General features: G+C 38.8%; 1 protein-coding gene across 6 annotated transcripts in view; it reads left to right on the plus strand.

The window, feature by feature from the left end:
• Positions 1-23,514, plus strand: part of WNK3 (WNK lysine deficient protein kinase 3) — a 428,084-nt gene that overhangs the window by 105,469 nt on the left and 299,101 nt on the right. For all 6 annotated transcript variants that reach the window (XM_049872575.1, XM_049872573.1, XM_049872574.1 and 3 more), the window contains exon 2: positions 22,453-23,108. In XM_049872575.1, coding sequence (XP_049728532.1) covers positions 22,572-23,108 — 537 coding nt within the window. In that variant the 5' untranslated portion in view covers positions 22,453-22,571. The remainder of the gene's footprint in view (positions 1-22,452; positions 23,109-23,514) is intronic.

Raw genomic sequence — 23,514 nt, forward strand, 5'->3', positions numbered from 1 at the left:
GCTGCATCTTAGATGGCTGCTTGTTAGCATTTAAGACCCCAGACGCCACATTTCAAAGTGGGATGCAGAATGATTTCATAATAGAATTATTTTGCCAATTGACTTAGAAGTCCCCGCAAACCATGTTCCCCAGACCCCCGCGCTTGCTCCGCTGAGCTTTGAAGCATTCATTTTATCCCGGAAACTTCTTTGCTTTTGGTCCAGTCCAATTGAGCTGACCTTCCATGTATTGAGTGTTGTCTTTCCCTTCACCTAAAGCAGTTCTTATCTACTGATTAATCAATAAAAAACCCTCTCCCACCCTCCCTCCCTCCCCCCCTTGTAACCACAAAAGTATGTGTTCTTCTCAGGTTTACTATTTCTCAAGATCTTATAATAGTGGTCTTATACAGTATTTGTCCTTTTGCCTCTGACTCATTTCGCTCAGCATAATGCCTTCCAGGTTCCTCCATGTTATGAAATGTTTCAGAGATTCGTCACTGTTCTTTATCGATGCGTAGTATTCCATTGTGTGAATATACCACAATTTATTTACCCATTCATCCGTTGATGGACACCTTGGTTGCTTCCAACTTTTTGCTATTGTAAACAGAGCTGCAATAAACATGGGTGTGCATATATCTGTTTGTGTGAAGGCTCTTGTTTCTCTAGGGTGTATTCCGAGGAGTGGGATTTCTGGGTTGTATGGTAGTTCTATTTCTAACTGTTTAAGATAACGCCAGATAGATTTCCAAAGTGGTTGTACCATTTTACATTCCCACCAGCAGTGTATGAGAGTTCCAATCTCTCCGCAGCCTCTCCAACATTTATTATTTTGTGTTTTTTGGATTAATGCCAGCCTTGCTGGTGTGAGATGGAATCTCATCGTAGTTTTAATTTGCATTTCTCTAATGGCTAATGATCGAGAGCATTTTCTCATGTATCTGTTGGCTGCCTGAATATCTTCTTTAGAGAAATGTGTGTTCATATCCTTTGCCCACTTCTTGATTGGGTTGTTTGTCTTTTTGTGGTTGAGTTTTGACAGAATCATGTAGATTTTAGAGATCAGGCGCTGGTCGGAGATGTCATAGCTGAAAATTCTTTCCCAATCTGTAGGTGGTCTTTTTACTCTTTTGGTGAAGTCTTTAGATGAGCATAGGTGTTTGATTTTTAGGAGCTCCCAGTTATCGGGTTTCTCTTCATCATTTTTGGTAATGTTTTGTATTCTGTTTATACCTTGTATTAGGGCTCCTAGGGTTGTCCCAATTTTTTCTTCCATGATCTTTATCGTTTTAGTCTTTATGTTTAGGTCTTTGATCCACTTGGAGTTAGTTTTTGTGCATGGTGTGAGGTATGGGTCCTGTTTCATTTTTTTGCAAATGGATATCCAGTTATGCCAGCACCATTTGTTAAAAAGGCTGTCTTTTCCCCAGTTAATTGACACTGGTCCTTTGTCAAATATCAGCTGCTCATACGTGGATGGATCTATGTCTGGGTTCTCAATTCTGTTCCATTGGTCTATGTGTCTGTTGTTGTACCAATACCAGGCTGTTTTGACTACTGTGGCTGTATAATAGGTTCTGAAGTCAGGTAAGGTGAGGCCTCCCACTTTCTTCTTCTTTTTCAGTAGTGCTTTGCTTATCCGGGGCTTCTTTCCCTTCCATATGAAATTGGTGATTTGTTTCTCTATCCCCTTAAAATATGACATTGGAATTTGGATCGGAAGTGCGTTAAATGTATAGATGGCTTTTGGTAGAATAGACATTTTTACTATGTTAAGTCTTCCTATCCATGAGCAAGGTATGTTTTTCCACTTAAGTATGTCCTTTTGAATTTCTTGTAGTAGAGCTTTGTAGTTTTCTTTGTATAGGTCTTTTACATCCTTGGTAAGATTTATTCCTAAGTATCTTATCTTCTTGGGGGCTACCGTGAATGGTATTGATTTGGTTATTTCCTCTTCGGTGTTCTTTTTGTTGATGTAGAGGAATCCAAGTGATTTTTGTATGTTTATTTTATAACCTGAGACTCTGCCAAACTCTTCTATTAGTTTCAGTAGTTTTCTGGAGGATTCCTTAGGGTTTTCTGTGTATATAATCATGTCATCTGCAAATAGTGATAACTTTACTTCTTCCTTGCCAATCCGGATACCTTTTATTTCTTTGTCTAGCCTGATTGCCCTGGCTAAGACTTCCAACACGATGTTGAATAAGAGCGGTGATAAAGGGCATCCTTGTCTGGTTCCCGTTGTCAAGGGAAATGCTTTCAGGTTCTCTCCATTTAGAGTGATATTGGCTGTTGGCTTTGCATAGATGCCCTTTATTATGTTGAGGAATTTTCCTTCAATTCCTATTTTGGTAAGAGTTTTTATCATAAATGGGTGTTGGACTTTGTCAAATGCCTTTTCTGCATCAATTGATAAGATCATGTGGTTTTTGTCTTTTGTTTTATTTATGTGATGGATTACATTAATGGTTTTTCTGATATTAAACCAGCCTTGCATACCTGGTATAAATCCCACTTGATCAGGGTGAATTATTTTTTTGATGTGTTGTTGGATTCTATTGGCTAGAATTTTGTTGAGGATTTTTGCATCAATGTTCATGAGGGATATAGGTCTATAATTTTCTTTTTTTGTAATGTCTTTACCTGGTTTTGGTATCAGGGAGATGGTGGCTTCATAGAATGAGTTGGGTAGTATTCCGTCATTTTCTATGCTTTGGAATACCTTTAGTAGTAGTGGTGTTAACTCTTCTCTGAAAATTTGGTAGAACTCTGCAGTGAAGCCGTCCGGGCCAGGACTTTTTTTTGTTGGGAGTTTTTTGATTACCGTTTCAATCTCTTTTTTTGTTATGGGTCTATTTAGTTGTTCTGCTTCTGAATGTGTTAGTTTAGGTAGGTAGTGTTTTTCAAGGAATTCATCCATTTCTTCTAGGTTTTCAAATTTGTTAGAGTACAATTTTTCATAATAATCTGAAATGATTCTTTTAATTTCATTTGGTTCTGTTGTGATGTGGTCCTTCTCATTTCTTATTCGGGTTATTTGTTTCCTTTCCTGTATTTCTTTAGTCAGTCTAGCCAATGGTTTATCAATTTTGTTAATTTTTTCAAAGAACCAGCTTTTGGCTTTGTTAATTCTTTCAATTGTTTTTCTGTTCTCTAATTCATTTAGTTCAGCTCTAATTTTTATTATTTGTTTTCTTCTGGTGCCTGATGGATTCTTTTGTTGCTCAGTTTCTATTTGTTCAAGTTGTCGGGACAGTTCTCTGATTTTGGCTCTTTCTTCTTTTTGTATGTGTGCATTTATTGATATAAATTGACCTCTGAGCACTGCTTTTGCTGTGTCCCAGAGGTTTTGATAGGAAGTATTTTCATTCTCGTTGCTTTCTATGAATTTCCTTATTCCCTCCTTGATGTCTTCTATAACCCAGTCTTTTTTCAGGAGGGTATTGTTCATTTTCCAAGTATTTGATTTCTTTTCCCTCGTTCTTCTGTTATTGATCTCTAGTTTTATTGCCTTGTGGTCTGAGAAGATGCTTTGTAATATTTCGATGTTTTGGACTCTGCAAAGGTTTGTTTTATGACCTAATATGTGGTCTATTCTAGAGAATGTTCCATGTGCGCTAGAAAAAAAAGTATATTTTGCAGCAGTTGGGTGGAGAGTTCTGTATAAGTCAATGAGGTCAAGTTGGTTGATTGTTGTAATTAGATCTTCCGTGTCTCTGTTGAGCTTCTTACTGGATGTCCTGTCCTTCTCCGAAAGGGGTGTGTTGAAGTCTCCTACTATAATTGTGGAGGTATCTATCTCGCTTTTCAGTTCTGTTAAAATTTGATTTATAAATCTTGCAGCCCTGTCATTGGGTGCGTAAATATTTAATATGGTTATGTCTTCCTGATCAATTGTCCCTTTTATCATTATATAGTGTCCTTCTTTATCCTTTGTGGTGGATTTAAGTCTAAAGTCTATTTTGTCAGAAATTAATATTGCTACTCCTCTTCTTTTTTGCTTATTGTTTGCTTGATATACTTTTTTCCATCCTTTGAGTTTTAGTTTGTTTGTGTCTCTAAGTCTAAGGTGTGTCTCTTGTAGGCAGCATATAGATGGATCGTGTTTCTTTATCCAGTCTGTGACTCTCTGTCTCTTTATTGGTGCATTTAGTCCATTTACATTCAGGGTAATTATAGATAAATAAGTTTTTAGTGCTGTCATTTTGATGCCTTTTTATGTGTGTTGTTGACAATTTCATTTTTCCACATACTTTTTTGTGCTGAGGCGTTTTTCTTAGTAAATTGTGAGATCCTCACTTTCATAGTGTTTGACTTTATGTTATTTGAGTCGTTACGTTTTTCTTGGTTTTTGTCTTGAGTTATAGAGTTGTTATACCTTTTTGTGGTTACCTCATTATATACCCCTATTTTTCTAAGTAAAAACCTAACTTGTATTGTTCTATATCGCCTTGTATCACTCTCCATATGGCAGTTCAATGCCTCCTGTATTTAGTCCCTCTTTTTGATTATTGTGATCTTTTACCTATTGACTTCCATGATTCCCTGTTATGTGTATTTTTTTTTTAATTAATCTTAATTTGTTTGTTTTTGTGATTTCCCTATTTGAGTTGATATCAGGACGTTCTGTTTTGTGACCTTGTGTTGTGCTGATATCTGATATTATTGGTTCTCTGACCAAACAATATCCTTTAGTATTTCTTGTAGCTTTGGTTTGGTTTTTGCAAATTCTCTAAACTTGTGTTTGTCTGTAAATATCTTAATTTCGCCTTCATATTTCAGAGAGAGTTTTGCTGGATATATGATCCTTGGTTGGCAGTTCTTCTCCTTCAGTGTTCTGTATATGTCGTCCCATTCCCTTCTTGCCTGCATGGTTTCTGCTGAGTAGTCAGAACATATTCTTATTGATTCTCCCTTGAAGGAAACCTTTCTTTTCTCCCTGGCTGCTTTTAAAATTTTCTGTTTATCTTTGGTTTTGGTGAGTTTGATGATAATATGTCTTGGTGTTTTTCTTTTTGGATCAATCTTAAATGGGGTTCGATGAGCATCTTGGATAGATATCCTTTCGTCTTTCATGATGTCAGGGAAGTTTTCTGTCAGAAGTTCTTCAACTATTTTCTCTGTGTTTTCTGTCCCCCCTCCCTGTTCTGGGACTCCAATCACCCGCAGGTTATCCTTCTTGATAGAGTCCCACATAATTCTTAGGGTTTCTTCATTTTTTTTAATTCTTTTATCTGATTTTTTTTCAGCTATGTTGGTGTTGATTCCCTGGTCCTCCAGATGTCCCAGTCTGCATTCTAATTGCTCGAGTCTGCTCCTCTGACTTCCTAGTGTGTTGTCTAATTCTGTTATTTTATTGTTAATCTTTTGGATTTCTACATGTTGTCTCTCTATGGATTCTTGCAACTTATTAATTTTTCCAGTATGTTCTTGAATAATCTTTTTGAGTTCTTCAACAGTTTTATCAGTGTGTTCCTTGGCTTTTTCTGCAGATATCCTAATTTCATTTGTGATATCATTAAGCATTCTGTAAATTAGTTTTTTATATTCTGTATCTGATAATTCCAAAATTGTATCTTCATTTGGGAAAGATTTTGATTCTTTTGTTTGGGGAGTTGGAGAAGCTGTCACGGTCTGCTTCTTTAAGTGGTTTGATATGGATTGTTGTCTCCGAGCCATCACTGGGAAACTAGTTTTTCCAGAAAATCCGCTAAAAAAAAACTGCAGTCAGATCCCTATCAGAGTTCTCCCTCTGGCTCAGGCTATTCAGATGTTAATGAAGCCGCCTGGGGAGGGTGGGGGAGGGAACAGAGAGATAGGAGAGTAGCACCTCAGAATATAGCCAGAGTTGCTTGTCTTGCTTGGAATGACTCTTATATCTGAGATTCCCGCGGGCGCGTCGCCTATGTGTGCTGTCTGTGTGGAGATTGCCCCCGGGGGGTCTGGCCCGCTGGAGTCACGGTCAGATCCTCCGCTTCCAGCCCCACGCCCAGCGTCAAGGCTCCCCTACTGGGACGGTGCACTCTCGACTCCAAAATCAGTCGCTGCCTCCCGGGGACTTCTCGTCCCTCCAGCCGCGTGGCCGTGCCGCCCCCGTGAACCAGGTGGGCCCCCTCCCGGGGTTAGTTCAGATGGGTGGAGTAGCTCCCCGTGCTTGTGCCGTGACCGAGTGTCCCGGCTGGAACGCTGTTCTCCCCGCTCCAATACCAGTCGCTGCCTCCCGGGGACTTCTCCTACCGGCTGCGTCCCACGCCGCCCGCGCGACCCGGATGGTCACCTTCCCGGGGTTAGTTCAGGGGGTGGAGCAACTCTCCGTGTTTATGGCGTACCTGCGTGCAGTCCAAATCCCTGCGGGACGGTTCCCCGGCTCGGATGCTGCTCTTTCTGCTCCAAGATCAGTCACTGCCTCCCGGGGACTTCTCCTAACGGCTGCGTCCCACGCCGCCCGTGGAACCGGCTAGTCCCCCTCCCGGGGTTAGTTCAGGGGGGTGGAGCAGGTCTCTGTGCTTGTGCCGTCCCTGACTGGTATGCTGGCTCCAGGCTCTGGAAACAATCGCTGCTTCCCCGTATTAGTTCGTTCTCCGTCTCTAAATCTGTGTTTGTTGTTCAGGGTTCGTAGATTGTTATGTATGTGATCGATTCACTTGTTTTTCCGTGTCTTTGTTGTAAGAGGGATCCGAGGTAGCGTCTGCCTAGTCCGCCATCTTGGCTCGAGAACCCAAGCTTATTCTTATTGACTGTCCTTCGTAGGTGACTTTTCATTTATCCCTAGCTGCTCTTAAAATTCTCTCTTCTCTGGTTTTGGCAAGTTTGATTATAATATGTCTTGGTGACTTTCTTTTAAAATCTACCTTATGTGGAGTTTGATGAGCATCTCGGGTAGGTATCTTCTCATCTTTCACAATATCGGGGACATTTTCTACCAACAAATCTTCAACAGTTCTCTCTATTTTCTGTTAACCCTCCCTGTTCTGGTACTCCAATCACTCGTAGGTTATTTCTTTTGATAGAGCCCCGCATGGTTCTTAAGGTTTCTTCATTTTAAAAAATTCTTTTATCTGATTTTTCTTCAAATATGTTGGTGCCAAGTGCTTTATCTTCAAGTTCACAAATTCTGCCTTCTACTTCCTCAGTTCTGCTCCTCTGACTTTCTATTGAGTTGTCTAATTCTGTAATTTTATTGTTAATCTTCTGAATTTCTGATCATTGTCTGTCTATGGATTTTTCCAACTTACTGAATTTTTCATTATGTTCCTGAATAACCTTTTTAATTTCTTCAACTGTGTGTTCCTTGGCTTGTTCTGTGTATTTTCTCATTTCCTTCCTGATGTCCTGAAGGGTTCTGTGTATTAATCTTCTGTATTCTGCATCTGATAATTGCAGGAAGGCACTTTCATCTAGAAGATCCCTGGATTCTTTGTTTTGCAAGCTTGTTGAGGCGATCGTGGTCTGTTTCTTTATGTGACTTGATATTGACTTTTGTCCCCAAGCCACCTGTAAGTTATTGTTTTAGTTTATTTTATGTTTGCTTACCGTATCGTAGCTTCTTGCTTTGTTTTGTTTCGATATGCCCAAATGGGTTGCTTGAGTGAGCTAGCTTGATTATTTTCGCCTTTGGAGCTCTGACGTCCTGTCCCCAGATGGCTAGAGCTGTTATCAGGTGTATCAGTCTAGGAGTCCATTCACTTTTCTTGTATCATTTCAGCTCCGGCGTCCAGGTAGCTGATCATCAAGTGTGTGGTACAGGCTCTGTCCTACAGCCTTAGAGGGGCAGGGGTGATTGGTGTAGGTTCCGGTGTCTGGTTGCAGCAGGGGGTCACGCTCTGAAAAAGGCAGGTGGCTGAGAATTGTCCCCCACGTGTCTCTGAGGAAAGCGTGTCCCTCTTCCTTAGGGCATACAGGTGGGTGGGTTTTACACACGAACCATGTGCACCCAGTGTTTTTGGTTGTAAGGACTGGGAGGTACCAGTTTTCCTTGGACCCCTGTAGCCCATGGCTGGGCGACCTGGTGGAGCCACCAATCCTTATGTGGGTAGGTGAGGACCCTGTTTAATAGACAAAGCAATGTCAAACATCAAACGCTCACCTCTCCGCCCCACAGCTGAAATGGTTGGAGTCTGCCAACAAGGGCCTATTCTCCTGAAATAGGCCCACACAGGTCCATGCAGGGGGAAAAGGTACTCAAAGTCCACGGACCGTTTATGCCTGTACAGGATCCGCTTCTGTCTTGAGCTCCCCGGTTAGTGGAGCTGGCAAATTATCTTTTGCCCCAGTTGTAGGTTTACTCCTTTTCCAAAGCCAGAAGGATGGCTCTAGGTGCTCAACAGGGCCTCTCTCAGGCCCAGGGAAATCAACAGCCACTGAAGCCGGCTTGGAAGTGAGGGGCATGGTAAAATATACGCAAGTACTTACCTTTTGCCAAAAACGCCATTCTTCTCTGGTTCCGGAGGTGTGAGTAGGCTGTGTGGCTGGCTACTTCTCCCTCAGGAAACTGCGTCTGAATGCTAGTACCAGGCCACTGCAGCCGCTCCCGGGAATGGTGCCTGAGGCCTCCTGGTGATTCAAGTCTGGTCACTCCTCTCCGCTTCTGAACCATCTCTTCCTCCCCCTGCCACTCGGTTCATTTTGTAACTTTGCCTTTGATGTTCAGGGTTCCTAACTTGTCATAAATATACTCGTTTCACTTGTTTTTTTGGGTCTTTGTGGTAAGAGGGCTCGCCATAATTGCCTGGCTATTCCGCCATCTTCGCCCCACCTCCTTGAATATCTTCTTTGGTGAAGTATCTGTTCAGGTACTTTTGTTGGGTTCTTGATTGGGTTATTTGTCTTCTTGTTATTAAGTTGGGAAGTTTTCCATATATTTTAAATATTAGACCCTTATCAGTTTTATCATTCCTGAAGATTTTTTCCCAGTCTATAGGTTGTGTCTTTACTCTCTTGGTAATTCTTTTGATGAACATCAGTTTTTAACTTTTGTGAGGTTCCAGTTATCTATTTTATTTTCTCTCGCTTGTGCATTTATTGTTGCGTTTGATAATCTAACACAAAAACATTAGGTCCTGAAGCTTTGCTCTTATATTTTCTTTCAAAAACCTTATGGCTTTAGATTTAATGTTTAGAGTTTTAACCCATTTTGAATTAGTTTTTGTGTATGGTGTGAGGTATGGATCTTGTTTCATTTTTCTCCATGTGGAAATCCAGTTTTGCCCACATCATTTGTTGAAGATACTGTACCTTCCCTATTGAATGGGTTTGGCACCCCTTTTTAAAAATCAGTTGATCATAGATGTTTGGATTGCTTTCGGGATTTTTAGTTTTGTTTTGTTGGTCTATGTGTCTATTATTAAACCAGTACCAGCCTGTTTTGGTTACTGTAGCTGTGTTATGTGTTTGCAAATCAGGAACTGTGAGGCATCCTCCTTTATTCTTCTTCAAAATGACTTTAGCTATTCAGGGTCTCTTGTATTTCCGTATAAAATTGATGATTAGGTTTTCCATTTCTGTAAAGAGTGCTGTTGGATATTTAGTTGAGATTGCATCGTATATGTAGATAACTTTGCATAGTATTGACATCTTGTTTATATTAAGCTTTCCAGTCCATGAGCATGCAATGTCTTTCTGTCTGTTTAGGTCTTTTTTAGTCTCTTTCAGTAGTGTTTTGTAATTTTCCTTGTAAAAATCTTGCACATCCCTTGTAAATTTATTCCTAGATATTTTATTGTTTTAGATGCTATTGTAAGTGGAGTTGTTTTCTTAATTTCCGTTTCAGAATATCTAGTCATCATTTGTTGGAAATTTATGTTGTTTCCCCTTTTGGCTACTATGGATAATGCTCTTGTGAGCAGTCATAATATTTTTTGTTTGAACATTGTCTTTTTACTTCATATATCTTGAGTTCCTCATGCATCTGTCAGTTTGTCATACTGTGGGGGCTTGTGTGTTCCTGTATACTGGAAGCTATGCCACCAGTATTCATATACCAACAGGGTCACACATGGCAGACAGGTTTCAGCTGAGCTTCCAGACTAAGACAAGACTGGGAAGAAGAACCCGGTGGTCTCCTCCTGAAAAGAATTAGCCACTGAAAACCTTATGAATAGCAGTGGAACATCGTTTGGTATAGTGCCAGAAGTTGAGCCTCTCAGGTTGGAAGGCACTCAAAACATGACTGGGGAAGAACTGCCTCCTCAAAGTAGAGTAAACCTTAATGATATAGATGGAGTCAAGCTTTTGGGACCTTCATTTGCAGATGTGGCACAACTCAAAATGAGAAGAAATAGCTACAAACATCCGTTAATAATCAGAATGTGGAATGTATGACGTATGAATCTAGGGAAATTGGAAATTGTTACAAATGAAATGGAACGCATAAAGATCTGTATCCTAGGCAGTAGTGAGCTAAAATAGACTGGTAGTGGCCATTTTGAATCGGACAGTCATATGGTCTGCTATGCTGGTAATGACAACTTGAAGAGGAATGGTGTTGCATTCATCATTAAAAAGAACATTTCAAGATGTGTCTTGGCGCACAGTGCTGTCAGTGATAGGGTAATATCCATACACCTACAAGTAAGACCAGTTAATGTGACTGTTATTCAAATGTATGCACCAACCCCTAAGGCCAAAGATGAAGAAATTGAAGATTTTTACCAACTTCTGCAGTCTGAAATTGTTGGAGCACACAATCAGGATGCACTGATGATTACTGGTGATTGGATGCAAAATATGGAAACGAAGAAGGATCGGTAGTTGGAACATATGTCCTTGGCGATAGAAACGATGCCAGAGATTGCATGATAGAATTTTGCAAGACCAACGGCTTCTTCATTGCAAATCACTTTTTTCACCAACATCAATGGTGACTATACACATGGACCTTGCCAGATGGAATACACAGGAATGAAGTCGACTACATCTGTGGAAAGAGACAATGGAAAAGCTCAATATCATCAGTCAGAACAAGGCCAGGGAGCAATTGCGGATCAGGTCATAAGTTACTCATATGCGAGTTCAATTGAAACTGAGAAAATTAGAACAAGTCCATGAGAGGTAAAGTATGACCTTGAGTATATCTCACCTGAATTTAGAGACCATCACAAGAACAGATTTGATGCATTGAACACTGATGACTGAAGACCAGATGAGTTGTGGAATGACATCATGAAGAAAGCAAGAGGTCATTAAAAAGACAGGAGAGAAAGGTAAGACCTAAATGAATGTCAAAAGAGACTCTGAAACGTGCTCTTGAACATTGAGTAGTTAAAGCAAAAGCAAAAAAATGACGAAGTAAAAGAGCTGAACAGAAGATATCAAAGGGCGGTTTGAGAAGAAAAGTATGATGACATGTGCAAAGAGCTGGAGATAGAGAACCAAACGGGAAGAACACGCTCAGCATTTCTCAAGCTGAAAGAACTGAAGAAAAAATTCAGGCCTCAAGTTGGAATACCGAAGGATTCTACGGGAAAATATCAAATGATGCAGGCCACATCAAAAGAAAATGGAAGGAATACAGAGTCACTATACCAAAAAAAAATTGGTCAACATTCAGCGATTTCAGGAGGTGGTATATGATTAGGAACTGATGGTAGTGAAGGAAGAAGTCCAAGTTGCACTGAAGGCAATGGTGAGAAACAAGGGTTCCAGAATTGACAGATTACCAGTTGAGATGTTTCAACAGATGGATGCAGTGCTGGAAGTGCTCACTTGTCTATGCCAAGAAATTTGGAAGGCAGCTACCTGGCCAACTGGTTGGAAAAGATCTATATTTATGCCTATTCCCAAGAGAGGTGATCCAACCAAATGCGGAAATTATCCAACAATATCATTAATATCACATGCAAGCAGAATTTTGCTGAAGATCATTCAAAAATGGCTACAGCAGTATATCTACAGGGAAGGGCCTGGAATTCAAGCCAGATTTAGAAGAGGGCGTGGAATGAGGGATATCATTGCTGATGTTGGATGGATCCTGGCTGAAAGCAGAGAACACCAAAAAGATGTTTACCTTTGTTTTATTGACTGTGCAAAGGCATTTGACTGTGTGGATCATAACAAATTATGGATAACATTGTGGAGAATGGGAATTCCGGAACACTTAGTTGTGCTCATGAGGAATCTGTACTTGGGTCAAGAGCCAGTTGTTGAAACAGAACAAGGGGATACTGTGTGGTTTGAAGTCAGGAAAGGTGTGTGTCAGGGTTGTATTCTTTCACCATACCTTTTCAATGTGTACGCTAAGCAAATAATTTCAGAAGCTGGACTATATGAAGATGAACGGGGTATCAAGATTGGAGGAAGACTCCCTAACAACCTGCGTTATGTAGATGACAACATTGCGTGCTTAAAGCGAAGAGAACGTGAAGCACTTACTGATGAAGATCAAAGACCACAGCCTTCAGTATAAAGAAAACAAAAATTCTCACAACTGGATCAATAAGCCACATCATGATAAACAGAGAAAAGATTGAAGTTGTCAAGGATTTCATTTTGCTTGAATCCACAATCAACACCTATGGAAGCTGCAGTCGAGAAATCAAACAACGCATTGCACTGGGCGAATCTGCTGCAAAGGACCTCTTTTAAAGTATTAAAAAGCAAAGATGTAATCTTGAAGACTTAAGATGTGCCTGACCCAAACTATGGTGTTTTCAGTCGCCTCGTATGCCCGCGAAAGCTGGACAATGAATAAGGAAGACTGAAGAAGAATTTACTCCTTTGAATTGTGGTGTTGGAGAAGAATATTGAATATACCGTGGACTCCTAAAAGAAGGAACAAATCTTCTGGGAAGAATTACAACCAGAATGCTCCCTGGAAGCAAGAATGGCGAGACTGCTTCTCACATACTTTGGATATGTTGTCAGGAGGGATCAGTCCCTCCAGAAGGACATCATGCTTGGTAAAGTAGAGGGTCAGTGAAAAAGAGGAAAACCCTCAGTAAGACAGATTGACACGGTGGCTGCAACAATGGGCTGAAGCATAGCAACAACTGTGAGGATGGCGCAGGACTGGGCAGTGTTTCGTTCTGTTGTGCACAGGGTCACTATGAGTCGAAACCGGCTGGACGGCACCTAAGAACAACAACACAATATCTTGAATATGTACAGTGGTGTGGAATTGCTGGTTCATATATTAACTCTTAAGTTACTGAGGAACTTCCAGACTGTCTTCCAAAGTGGCTGCACCATTTTACATTCCCTCCAGCAAGGTGTGAGGATTCCACTTTCTCCACATCCTTGCAGATGGTTGTTATTGTCTGTCTTTTTTATTGCCATTCTTGTGGGTGTGATGTGATATCTCATTTTAGTTTTGAAACACTAGACTACTAGCTGAGAGGTTGGTGATTTGAACCCACCTAGAAGTACCTTGGAAGACAGGCCTAGAGATCTGCTTCTGAAAGGTCACAATGTTGAAAACTATGGAGCATTTCTGCTATGTACACATAGGGTCACAGCGGGCCACCATGAGTCAGAATTGACTCAATGGCAACTAGAACAACAATTAGTAATGATGTGGAATATCTTTTCATGTGGTTATTGGCCATTTGTATATCTCCTTTAGAGAAATGTCCATTCAGATCCTTTTCCTGTTTTTAAATTGGATTATTTGTCTTTTCATTGTTGAATTGTAAGAGTTCTTTATGTATTTCTTATCAGATGTATGACTTGCACATATTTTCTCTAGTCTGTGGATTGAGTTTTTACTTTATGGTGTCCTGTGAAACACAAATGTTTTTAATTTGAGAAAGTCCAATTTATATATTTTTTATTTTGTTGCTTATGCTTTCATTGTTATATATAAGCAGTCTGCCTTATCCAGGTCACAACGATTTACACTTATCTTTTCTCCTAAGAATTTTAGTTTGAGCTCTTAAATTTAGGTCTATGATCCATTTTGAGTTAATTTATATATGTAATGTGAGGCATGTGGTCCAACTTCATTTTTTTACTTGTGGATCCAGTTGTCCCAGCACAATTTGTTGATTTCCCCATTAAATTGTTTTGGCACCCTTGTCAAAAATCAGTTGACCTTAACTATGTGGGTTCATTCCTGGACTCAGTTTGTATTCCACTTACCTCTGTGTCTATCTTTATGTCAGTACTATACTGTCTTCGTTACCGTAGCTTTGTAGTAGGTTTGAAATTGTAAAGTATGAGTCCTCCAACTTTTCTTTTTCAAAATTGTTTTGCCCATTCTGGATCCTTGGAATTTCCATGTGAATATTAGGATCAGCTTGTCAATTTCTGCAAAAAAATCCAGCTGGGATTTTGATAGGAATTGCATTGAATGTTTAGAACAATTTGAAGTATTTCTTCCTTTTTTTGTTGTTTTAGTTCCGTTTTTTTCTCCAGGTTTTCAAATGTAATACTTCTGTGTAATTTTGGTTTGGCATCATTCTTTTTTTAAAAAAATCTATTCTGGTAAAATATATATAACATATAATACTTGACATATGAACCATTTTTTTAAATTAACTTTTATTAAGCTTCAAGTGAACATTTACAAGTCGAATCAGTCTGTCACATGTAAGTTTACATACATCTTACTCCCTTCTCCCACTTGCTCTCCCCCTATTGAGTCAGCCCTTTCAGTCTCTCGTTTCGTGACAATTTTGCCAGCTTCCCTCTCTCTCTATCTTCCCATCCCCCCTCCACTCAAGAGCTGCCAACACACTCTCAAGTGTCCACCTGATTTAATTAGCTCACTCTTCATCAGCATCTCTCTCCCCCCCGCTGACCAGTCCCTTTCATGTCTGATGAGTTGTCTTTGGGGATGGTTCCTGTCCTGTGCCGACAGAAGGTCTGGGGAGCATGGCCGCCGGGATTCCTGTAGTCTCAGTCAGACCATTAAGTATGGTCTTTTTATGAGAATTTGTGGTCTGCATCCCACTGATCTCCTGCTCCCTCAGGAGTTCTCTGTTGTGCTCCCTGACAGGGCAGTCATCGATTGTGGCCGGGCACCAATTAGTTCTTCTGGTCTCAGGATGATGTAGGTCTCTGGTTCATGTGGCCCTTTCTGTCTCTTGGGTTCTTAGTTGTCGTGTGACCTTGGTGTTCTTCATTTTCCTTTGCTCCAGGTGGGTTGAGGCCAATTGATGCATCTTAGATGGCCGCTTGTTAGCATTTAAGACCCCAGACTCCACATTTCAAAGTGGGATGCAGAATGTTTTCGTAATAGAATTATTTTGTCAATTGACTTAGAAGTCCCCTCAAACCATGTTCCCCAGACCCCCGCCCCTGCTCCGCTGACCTTTGAAGCATTCATTTTATCCCAGAAACCTCTTTGCTTTTAGTCCAGTCCAATTGGGCTGACCTTCCATGTATTGAGTGTTGTCTTTCCCTTCACGCAAAGCAGTTCTTATCTACTGATTGATCAATAAAAAACCCTCTCCCTCCCTCCCTCCCTCCCTCCCCCCTTTGTAACCACAAAAGTACGTGTTCATCTCAGTTTTTACTATTTCTCAAGATCTTATAATAGTGGTCTTATACAATATTTGTCCTTTTGCCTCTGACTCATTTCGTTCAGCATAATGCCTTCCAGATTCCTCCATATTATGAAGTGTTTTAGAGATTCGTCACTGTTCTTTATCGATGCGTAGTATTCCATTGTGTGAATATACCACAATTTATTTACCCATTCATCCGTTGATGGACACCTTGGTTGCTTCCAGCTTTTTGCTATTGTAAACAGAGCTGCAATAAACATGGGTGTGCATATATCTGTTTGTGTGAAGGCTCTTGTATCTCTAGGGTATATTCCTAGGAGTGGGATTTCTGGGTTGTATGGTAGTTCTATTTCTAACTGTTTAAGATAACGCCAGATGGATTTCCAAAGTGGTTGTACCATTTTACATTCCCAAGAGCAGTGTATGAGAGTTCCAATCTCTCCGCAGCCTCTCCAACATTTATTATTTTGTGTTTTTTGGATTAATGCCAGCCTAGTTGGTGTGAGATGGAATCTCATTGTAGTTTTAATTTGCATTTCTCTAATGGCTAATGATCGGGAGCATTTTCTCATGTATCTGTTGGCTGCCTGAATATCTTCTTTAGTGAAATGTGTGTTCATATCCTTTGCCCACTTCTTGATTGGGTTGTTTGTCTTTTTGTGGTTGAGTTTTGACAGAATCATGTAGATTTTAGAGATCAGGCGCTGGTCGGAGATGTCATAGCTGAAAATTCTTTCCCAGTCTGTAGGTGGTCTTTTTACTCTTCTGGTGAAGTCTTTAGATGAGCATAGGTGTTTGATTTTTAGGAGCTCCCAGTTATCGGGTTTCTCTTCATCATTTTTGGTAATGTTTTGGATTCTGTTTATGCCCTGTATTAGGGCTCCTAGGGTTGTCCCTATTTTTTCTTCCATGATCTTTATCGTTTTAGTCTTTATGTTTAGGTCTTTGATCCACTTGGAGTTAGTTTTTGTGCATGGTGTGAGGTATGGGTCCTGTTTCATTTTTTTGCAAATGGATATCCAGTTATGCCAGCACCATTTGTTAAAAAGACTCTCTTTTCCCCAATTAACTGACACTGGTCCTTTGTCAAATATCAGCTGCTCATACATGGATGGATTTATATCTGGATTCTCAATTCTGTTCCATTGGTCTATGTGCCTGTTGTTGTACCAGTACCAGGCTGTTTTGACTACTGTGGCTGTCTAATAGGTTCTGAAATCAGGTAGAGTGAGGCCTCCCACTTTCTTCTTCTTTTTCAGTAATGCTTTGCTTATCCGGGGGTTCTTTCCCTTCCATATGAAATTGGTGATTTGTTTCTCTATCCCCTTAAAATATGACATTGGAATTTGGATCGGAAGTGCATTATATGTATAGATGGCTTTTGGTAGAATAGACATTTTGACTATGTTAAGTCTTCCTATCCATGAGCAGGGTATGTTTTTCCACTTAAGTATGTCCTTTTGAATTTCTTGTAGTAGAGCTTTGTAGTTTCCTTTGTATAGGTCTTTTACATCCTTGGTAAGATTTATTCCTAAGTATTTTATCTTCTTGGGGGCTACTGTGAATGGTATTGATTTGGTGATTTCCTCTTCGGTGTTCTTTTTGTTGATGTAGAGGAATCCAAGTGATTTTTGTATGTTTATGTTATAACCTGAGACTCTGCCAAACTCTTCTATTAGTTTCAGTAGTTTTCTGGAGGATTCCTTAGGGTTTTCTGTGTATACGATCATGTCATCTGCAAATAGTGATAGCTTTACTTCCTCCTTGCCAGTCCGGATACCCTTTATTTCTTTGTCTAGCCTAATTGCCCTGGCTAGGACTTCAAGTACGATGTTGAATAAGAGCGGTGATAAAGGGCATCCTTGTGTGGTTCCCGTTGTCAAGGGAAATGCTTTCAGGTTCTCTCCGTTTAGAGTGATATTGGCTGTTGGCTTTGCATAGATGCCCTTTATTATGTTGAGGAATTTTCCTTCAATTCCTATTTTGGTAAGAGTTTTTATCATAAATGGGTGTTGGACTTTGTCAAATGCCTTTTCTGCATCAATTGATAAGATCATGTGGTTTTTATCTTTTGTTTTATTTATGTGATGGATTACATTAATGGTTTTTCTGATATTAAACCAGCCTTGCATACCTGGTATAAATCCCACTGGATCAGGGTGAATTATTTTTTTGATGTGTTGTTGGATTCTTTTGGCTAGAATTTTGTTGAGGATTTTTGCATCTATGTTCATGAGGGATATAGGTCTATAATTTTCTTTTTTTGTAATGTCTTTACCTGGTTTTGGTATCAGGGAGATGGTAGCTTCATAGAATGAGTTGGGTAGTATTCCGTCTTTTTCTATGCTTTGAAATACCTTCAATAGTAGTGATGTTAAGTCTTCTCTGAAGGTTTGGTAGAACTCTGCAGTGAAGCCGTCCGGGCCAGGGCTTTTTTTTTTGTTGGAAGTTTTTTGATTACTGTTTCAATGTCTTTTTTTGTTATGGGTCTATTTAGTTGTTCTACTTCTGAATGTGTTAGTTTAGGTAGGTAGTGTTTTTCCAAGAATTCATCCATTTCTTCTAGGTTTTCAAATTTGTTAAGAGTACAATTTTTCGTAGTAATCTGAAATGATTCTTTTAATTTCAGTTGGGTCTGTTGTGATGTGGTCCTTCTCGTTTCTTATTCGGGTAGTTTGTTTCCTTTCCTGTATTTCTTTAGTCAGTCTAGCCAATGGTTTATGAATTTTGTTAATTTTTTCAAAGAACCAGCTTTTGGCTTTGTTAATTCTTTCAATTGTTTTTCTGTTCTCTAATTCATTTAGTTCAGCTCTGATTTTTATTATTTGTTTTCTTCTGGTGCCTGATGGATTCTTTTGTTGCTCAGTTTCTATTTGTTCAAGTTGTCGGGACAGTTCTCTGATTTTGGCTCTTTCTTCTTTTTGTATGTGTGCATTTATCGATATAAATTGGCCTCTGAGCACTGCTTTTGCTATGTCCCAGAGGTTTTGATAGGAAGTATTTTCATTCTCGTTGCATTCTATGAATTTCCTTATTCCCTCCTTGATGTCTTCTATAACCCAGTCTTTTTTCAGGAGGGTATTGTTCATTTTCCAAGTATTTGATTTCTTTTCCCTAGTTTTTCTGTTATTGATTTCTAGTTTCATTGCCTTGTGGTCTGAGAAGATGCTTTGTAATATTTCGATGTTTTGGATTCTGCAAAGTTTTGTTTTATGACCTAATATGTGGTCTATTCTAGAGAATGTTCCATGTGTACTAGAAAAAAATGTATATTTTGCAGCAGTTGGGTGGAGAGTTCTGTATAAATCAATGAGGTCAAGTTGGTTGATTGTTGTAAGTAGGTCTTCCATGTCTCTATTGATCTTCTTACTGGATGTCGTGTCCTTCTCCAAAAGTGGTGTGTTGAAGTCTCCTATTATAATTGTGGAGGTGTCTATCTCACTTTTCAATTCTGTTAAAATTTGATTTATGTATCTTGCAGCCCTGTCATTGGGTGCATAAATATTTAATATGGTTATGTCTTCCTGATCAATTGTCCCTTTTATCATTATATAGTGTCCTTCTTTATCCTTTGTGGTGGATTTAAGTTTAAAGTCTATTTTGTCAGAAATTAACATTGCTACTCCACTTCTTTTTTGCTTATTGTGTGCTCAATATATTTTTTTCCATCCTTTGAGTTTTAGTTTGTTTGTGTCTCTAAGTCTAAGGTGTGTCTCTTGTAGGCAGCATATAGATGGATCGTGTTTCTTTATCCAGTCCGTGACTCTCTGCCTCTTTATTGGTACATTCAGCGTAATTATAGATAAATAAGTTTTTAGTGCTGTCATTTTGATGCCTTTTCATCTGTGTTGTTGGCCATTTCATTTTTCCACATACTTTTTTGTGCTGAGACGTTTTTCTTAGTAAATTGTGAGATCCTCATTTTCATAATGTGTGACTTTTATGTTAGTTGAGTCGTTACGCTTTTCTTGGCTTTTATCTTGAGTTATGGAGTTGATATTCCTTTTTGTGGTTACCTTATTATTTACCTAGAAAAAAAAATTTTTTTTCTAAGTAAAAACCTAACTTGTATCGTTCTATATCGCCTTGTATCACTCTCCATCTGGCAGTTCAATGCCTCCTGTATTTAGTCCCTCTTTTTGATTATTGTGCTCTTTTACCTATTGACTTCCATGATTCCCTGTTATGTGTGTTATTTTATTTATTTTTTAGAATTAATCTTAATTTGTTTTTGTGCTTTCCCTATTTGAGTTGATATCAGGACGTTCTGTTTTGTGACCTTGTATTGTGCTGGTACCTGATATTATTGGTCATCTGAGCAAACAATATCCTTTAGCATTTCTTGTAGCCTTGGTTTGGTTTTTGCAAATTCTCTGAACTTGTGTTTCTCTGTAAATATCTTAATTTCGCCTTCATATTTCAGAGAGAGTTTTGCTGGATATATGATCCTTGGCTGGCAGTTTTTCTCCTTCAGTGCTCTGTATATGTCGTCCCATTCCCTTCTTGCCTGCATGGTTTCTGCTGAGTAGTCTGAACTTATTGATTCTCCCTTGAAGGAAACCTTTCTTTTCTCCCTGGGTGCTTTTAAAATTTTCTGTTTATGTTCGGTTTTGGTGAGTTTGAGGATAATATGTCTTGGTGTTTTTCTTTTTGGATCAATCTTAAATGGGGTTCGATGAGCATCTTGGATAGGTATGCTTTCGACTTTCATGATGTCAGGGAAGTTTTGTGTCAGGAGTTCTTCAACTATTTTTTCTGTGTTTTCTGTCCCCCCTCCCTGTTCTGGGACTCCAATCACACACAAGTTATCCTTCTTGATAGAGTCCCACATGATTCTTAAGGTTTCCTCATTTTTTTAAATTCTTTTATCTGATTTTTTTTCAGCTATGTTGGTGTTGATTCCCTGGTCCTCCAGATGTCCCAGTCTGCATTCTAATTGCTCGAGTCTGCTCCTCTGACTTCCTATTGCGTTGTCTAATTCTGTAATTTTATTGTTAATCTTTTGGATTTCTACATGCTGTCTGTCTATGGATTCTTGCAACTTATTAATTTTTCCAGTATGTTCTTGAATAATCTTTTTGAGTTCTTCAACAGTTTTATCAGTGTGTTCCTTGGCTTTTTCTGCAGTTTGCCTTATTTCGTTTGTGATGTCTTGAAGCATTCTGTAAATTAGTTTTTTATATTCTGTATCTGATAATTCCAGGATTGTATCTTCATTTGGGAAAGATTTTGATTCTTTTGTTTGGGGGGTTGTAGAAGCTGTCATGGTCTGCTTCTTTATGTGGTTTGATATGGACTGCTGTCTCCGAACCATCACTGGGAAACTAGTTTTTCCGGAAAATCCGCTGACTGGTACGCTGGCTCCTGGCTCTGAAAACAATCGCTGTCTCCCCGTATTTGTTCGTTCTCCATCTCTAAATCTGTGTTTGTTGTTCAGAGTTCGTAGATTGTTATTTATGTGATCGATTCACTTGTTTTTCCGAGTCTTTGTTGCAATAGGGATCCGCGGTAGCATCCACGTAGTCCGCCATCTTGGCCCCGCCTCCTGAACCATTTTTAAGTGTAGAATTCAGTGGTGTTACATTCATAACATTGTGCAGTCTTTACCGCTTTTTAAAAATTTTTTCGTTACCCTAAACAGAAACTTTTTTTTTTTAACCCTTAAATAGTAACTCCCTATTTCTGTCTCTAGGCATTTGCCTATTGTAGATATTTCATAGAAATGGAATCATGTAATATCTGTCCTTTTGTGTCTCACTTACTTCATTTAGTATAATGTTTTTAAGGGTCATGTATGTTGTAGCGTGTATTAGAAGTTTATTCTTTTTATGGCTGGATAACATTCTGTTGTGTGTATATACACTGTATTTTGCTCATTCATTTGTTGTTGCACTTTTGGGCATTTTCCACCTTTTGGCTGTTGTAAATAATGCTGGCGTACAAGTATCTGTTTGAGTCCCTATTTTCAGTTCTTTTGGGTATGTATTTAGTAGTGGAATTGCAGTTCTACTCTGTCCTGTAGGGTTGTTATGAGTTGTAATTGACTTGACTGCAATGAGTTTGGTTTGGTTGGGTCTTAAGGCACTTAACATAATAACAGGTATACAGGTTTAACTTTGTGGTGAGAAAAGAATTTTCTTGTTGTTGGTTTGAACATCCACTTGAAAAAAGTTTTTCCTTATATACAGATATAGCACATGTATATTGTGGAAAGTTTTAGAAAATACAGAGAAGTAGAAAGATAAAGTCCATAATCCCACTATTGCAAGTTAATAACCCCATTATCATTTTACTGTACACCCTTCTAGCCTTACATATATTCATACAAAATGTGCATATATACACTTGTACACAGACATTTATTTATAAATTATTTATAAATATGCAAGCTTGTGTATATTCCTTTTTTCATTTAATCATATAATGGTAACTTCTATCCATCTCACTAAAAACTAAAGTTACAGTTATTCATAATGATGTATCATGGTGAGATATTTAAACCCCTTTTAGGCTTCTGTTTGGTTTTTGGTTACAGGTGTTCCAAATTGTAAGTGCTAGAATGAATGTCTTTGTATAGATTCTTGCTGGTTCAAGGAAATTCTTGCTGGATGCATATTTTTTAAGTCTTTCATGTCATTCTTTTAGTGTAGTGTATAAATATTGACAGTAGTTTCTTTCCGTTAAAATCTGAAGGTAAGATCATAAATATTTTATTCAGAACTACAATATATTAATTCTAGAATTTTAGACAAAAGTCAGGATTTTGGTACTTGTTTTGAACTAGGTTCTTAACCAACATTCATGCAGTTGAAGGTTCGAGATTTATAATCAGCTAGGCACTGGGGGTTATAGTGGTAAACAAGATTAAGAAACATTCCCTGGAGTCTGCTGGTTGCTAAGATTGGACAAAAAAAAAGAATAAACTTCTTATTAAGAAAAAAGGGATTAAAAAAAATCAGGTGACTTGTTTTCTTCTTAATGATTTCCTTTGTGGGGTGATTTTAAAATATCCCTTTTTTCCCCTCAGGTTGCTATGGAAATATATGAACACATAAAAGGAAGTTCATTCTGATAATTCTGATGCCTGAAATGTAACTGGACTGAAGAGTAGAAAAGGAAAAAAATCTAGTGCCGATATTAATTACAATGGCTACTGATTCAGGGGAGCCAGCTAGCACAGAAGATTCTGAGAAACCTGATGCAGTTTCATTGGAAAATGTAGTTCCTCAGGTTGCTGCAACTTTGACAGTGGAAGCTAGACTAAAGGAAAAAAGCAGTACTTTCTCTGCTTCTGGGGAAACTATAGAAAGGAAGAGATTTTTCCGAAAGAGTATTGAGATGACGGAAGATGACAAAGTTGGTGAATCTTCCCCCAAAGATGAGAGAATAAAGACTGCAGCAGATATTCCCAGAGTAGATAAACTTCCTACAAATGTACTAAGAGGTGGGCAAGAAGTTAAATACGAACAGTGTTCAAAGACAATTTCAGAATCCTCAAAAGATTGTTTCAAGGAGAAAAATGAAAAAGAAATGGAAGAAGAAGCAGAAATGAAGGCTGTAGCTACGTCTCCTAGTGGCAGATTCCTGAAATTTGACATAGAGCTGGGAAGAGGAGCATTTAAAACAGTATATAAAGGACTGGACACGGAAACATGGGTTGAGGTTGCTTGGTGTGAGCTGCAGGTGGGTATATAATCTTTTAATAAATTCTTATTTTGGTTGGCCTGGCCTTCTGAGTGATGCAGGATTAAAATGTATCATGGATTGAAAAGAAGGGCTTGTCTTCCCTACCCGCTGAAATTATATTCCTTTCCTAGATCCTTTTAGGAGCTCACACCAATCTTTTTTTCTCCTGTTATTTTTCCTTTTATTTTAAGGGGGAAATAATCTATCATGACTTTCATTGGGAAAATGCTATTAATTTATTAACTGTAGGAGATTCCCCAAACTCTTCTTGTTTTGAAAGCTTTTAGTAAATGTATGCCTTATAGGTTGATTGTTTGACTAATATTTGAGAGAGTGAAATGTCAGGGATATATTCAGTGTGATATGTATTCCTTTCTTCTTTTATCTTTAAGCAAACTTTTTG

This window comes from Elephas maximus, chromosome X, assembly GCF_024166365.1.
Source record: "Elephas maximus indicus isolate mEleMax1 chromosome X, mEleMax1 primary haplotype, whole genome shotgun sequence".
In the NCBI taxonomy this organism is placed as follows: Eukaryota; Metazoa; Chordata; class Mammalia; order Proboscidea; family Elephantidae; genus Elephas; species Elephas maximus.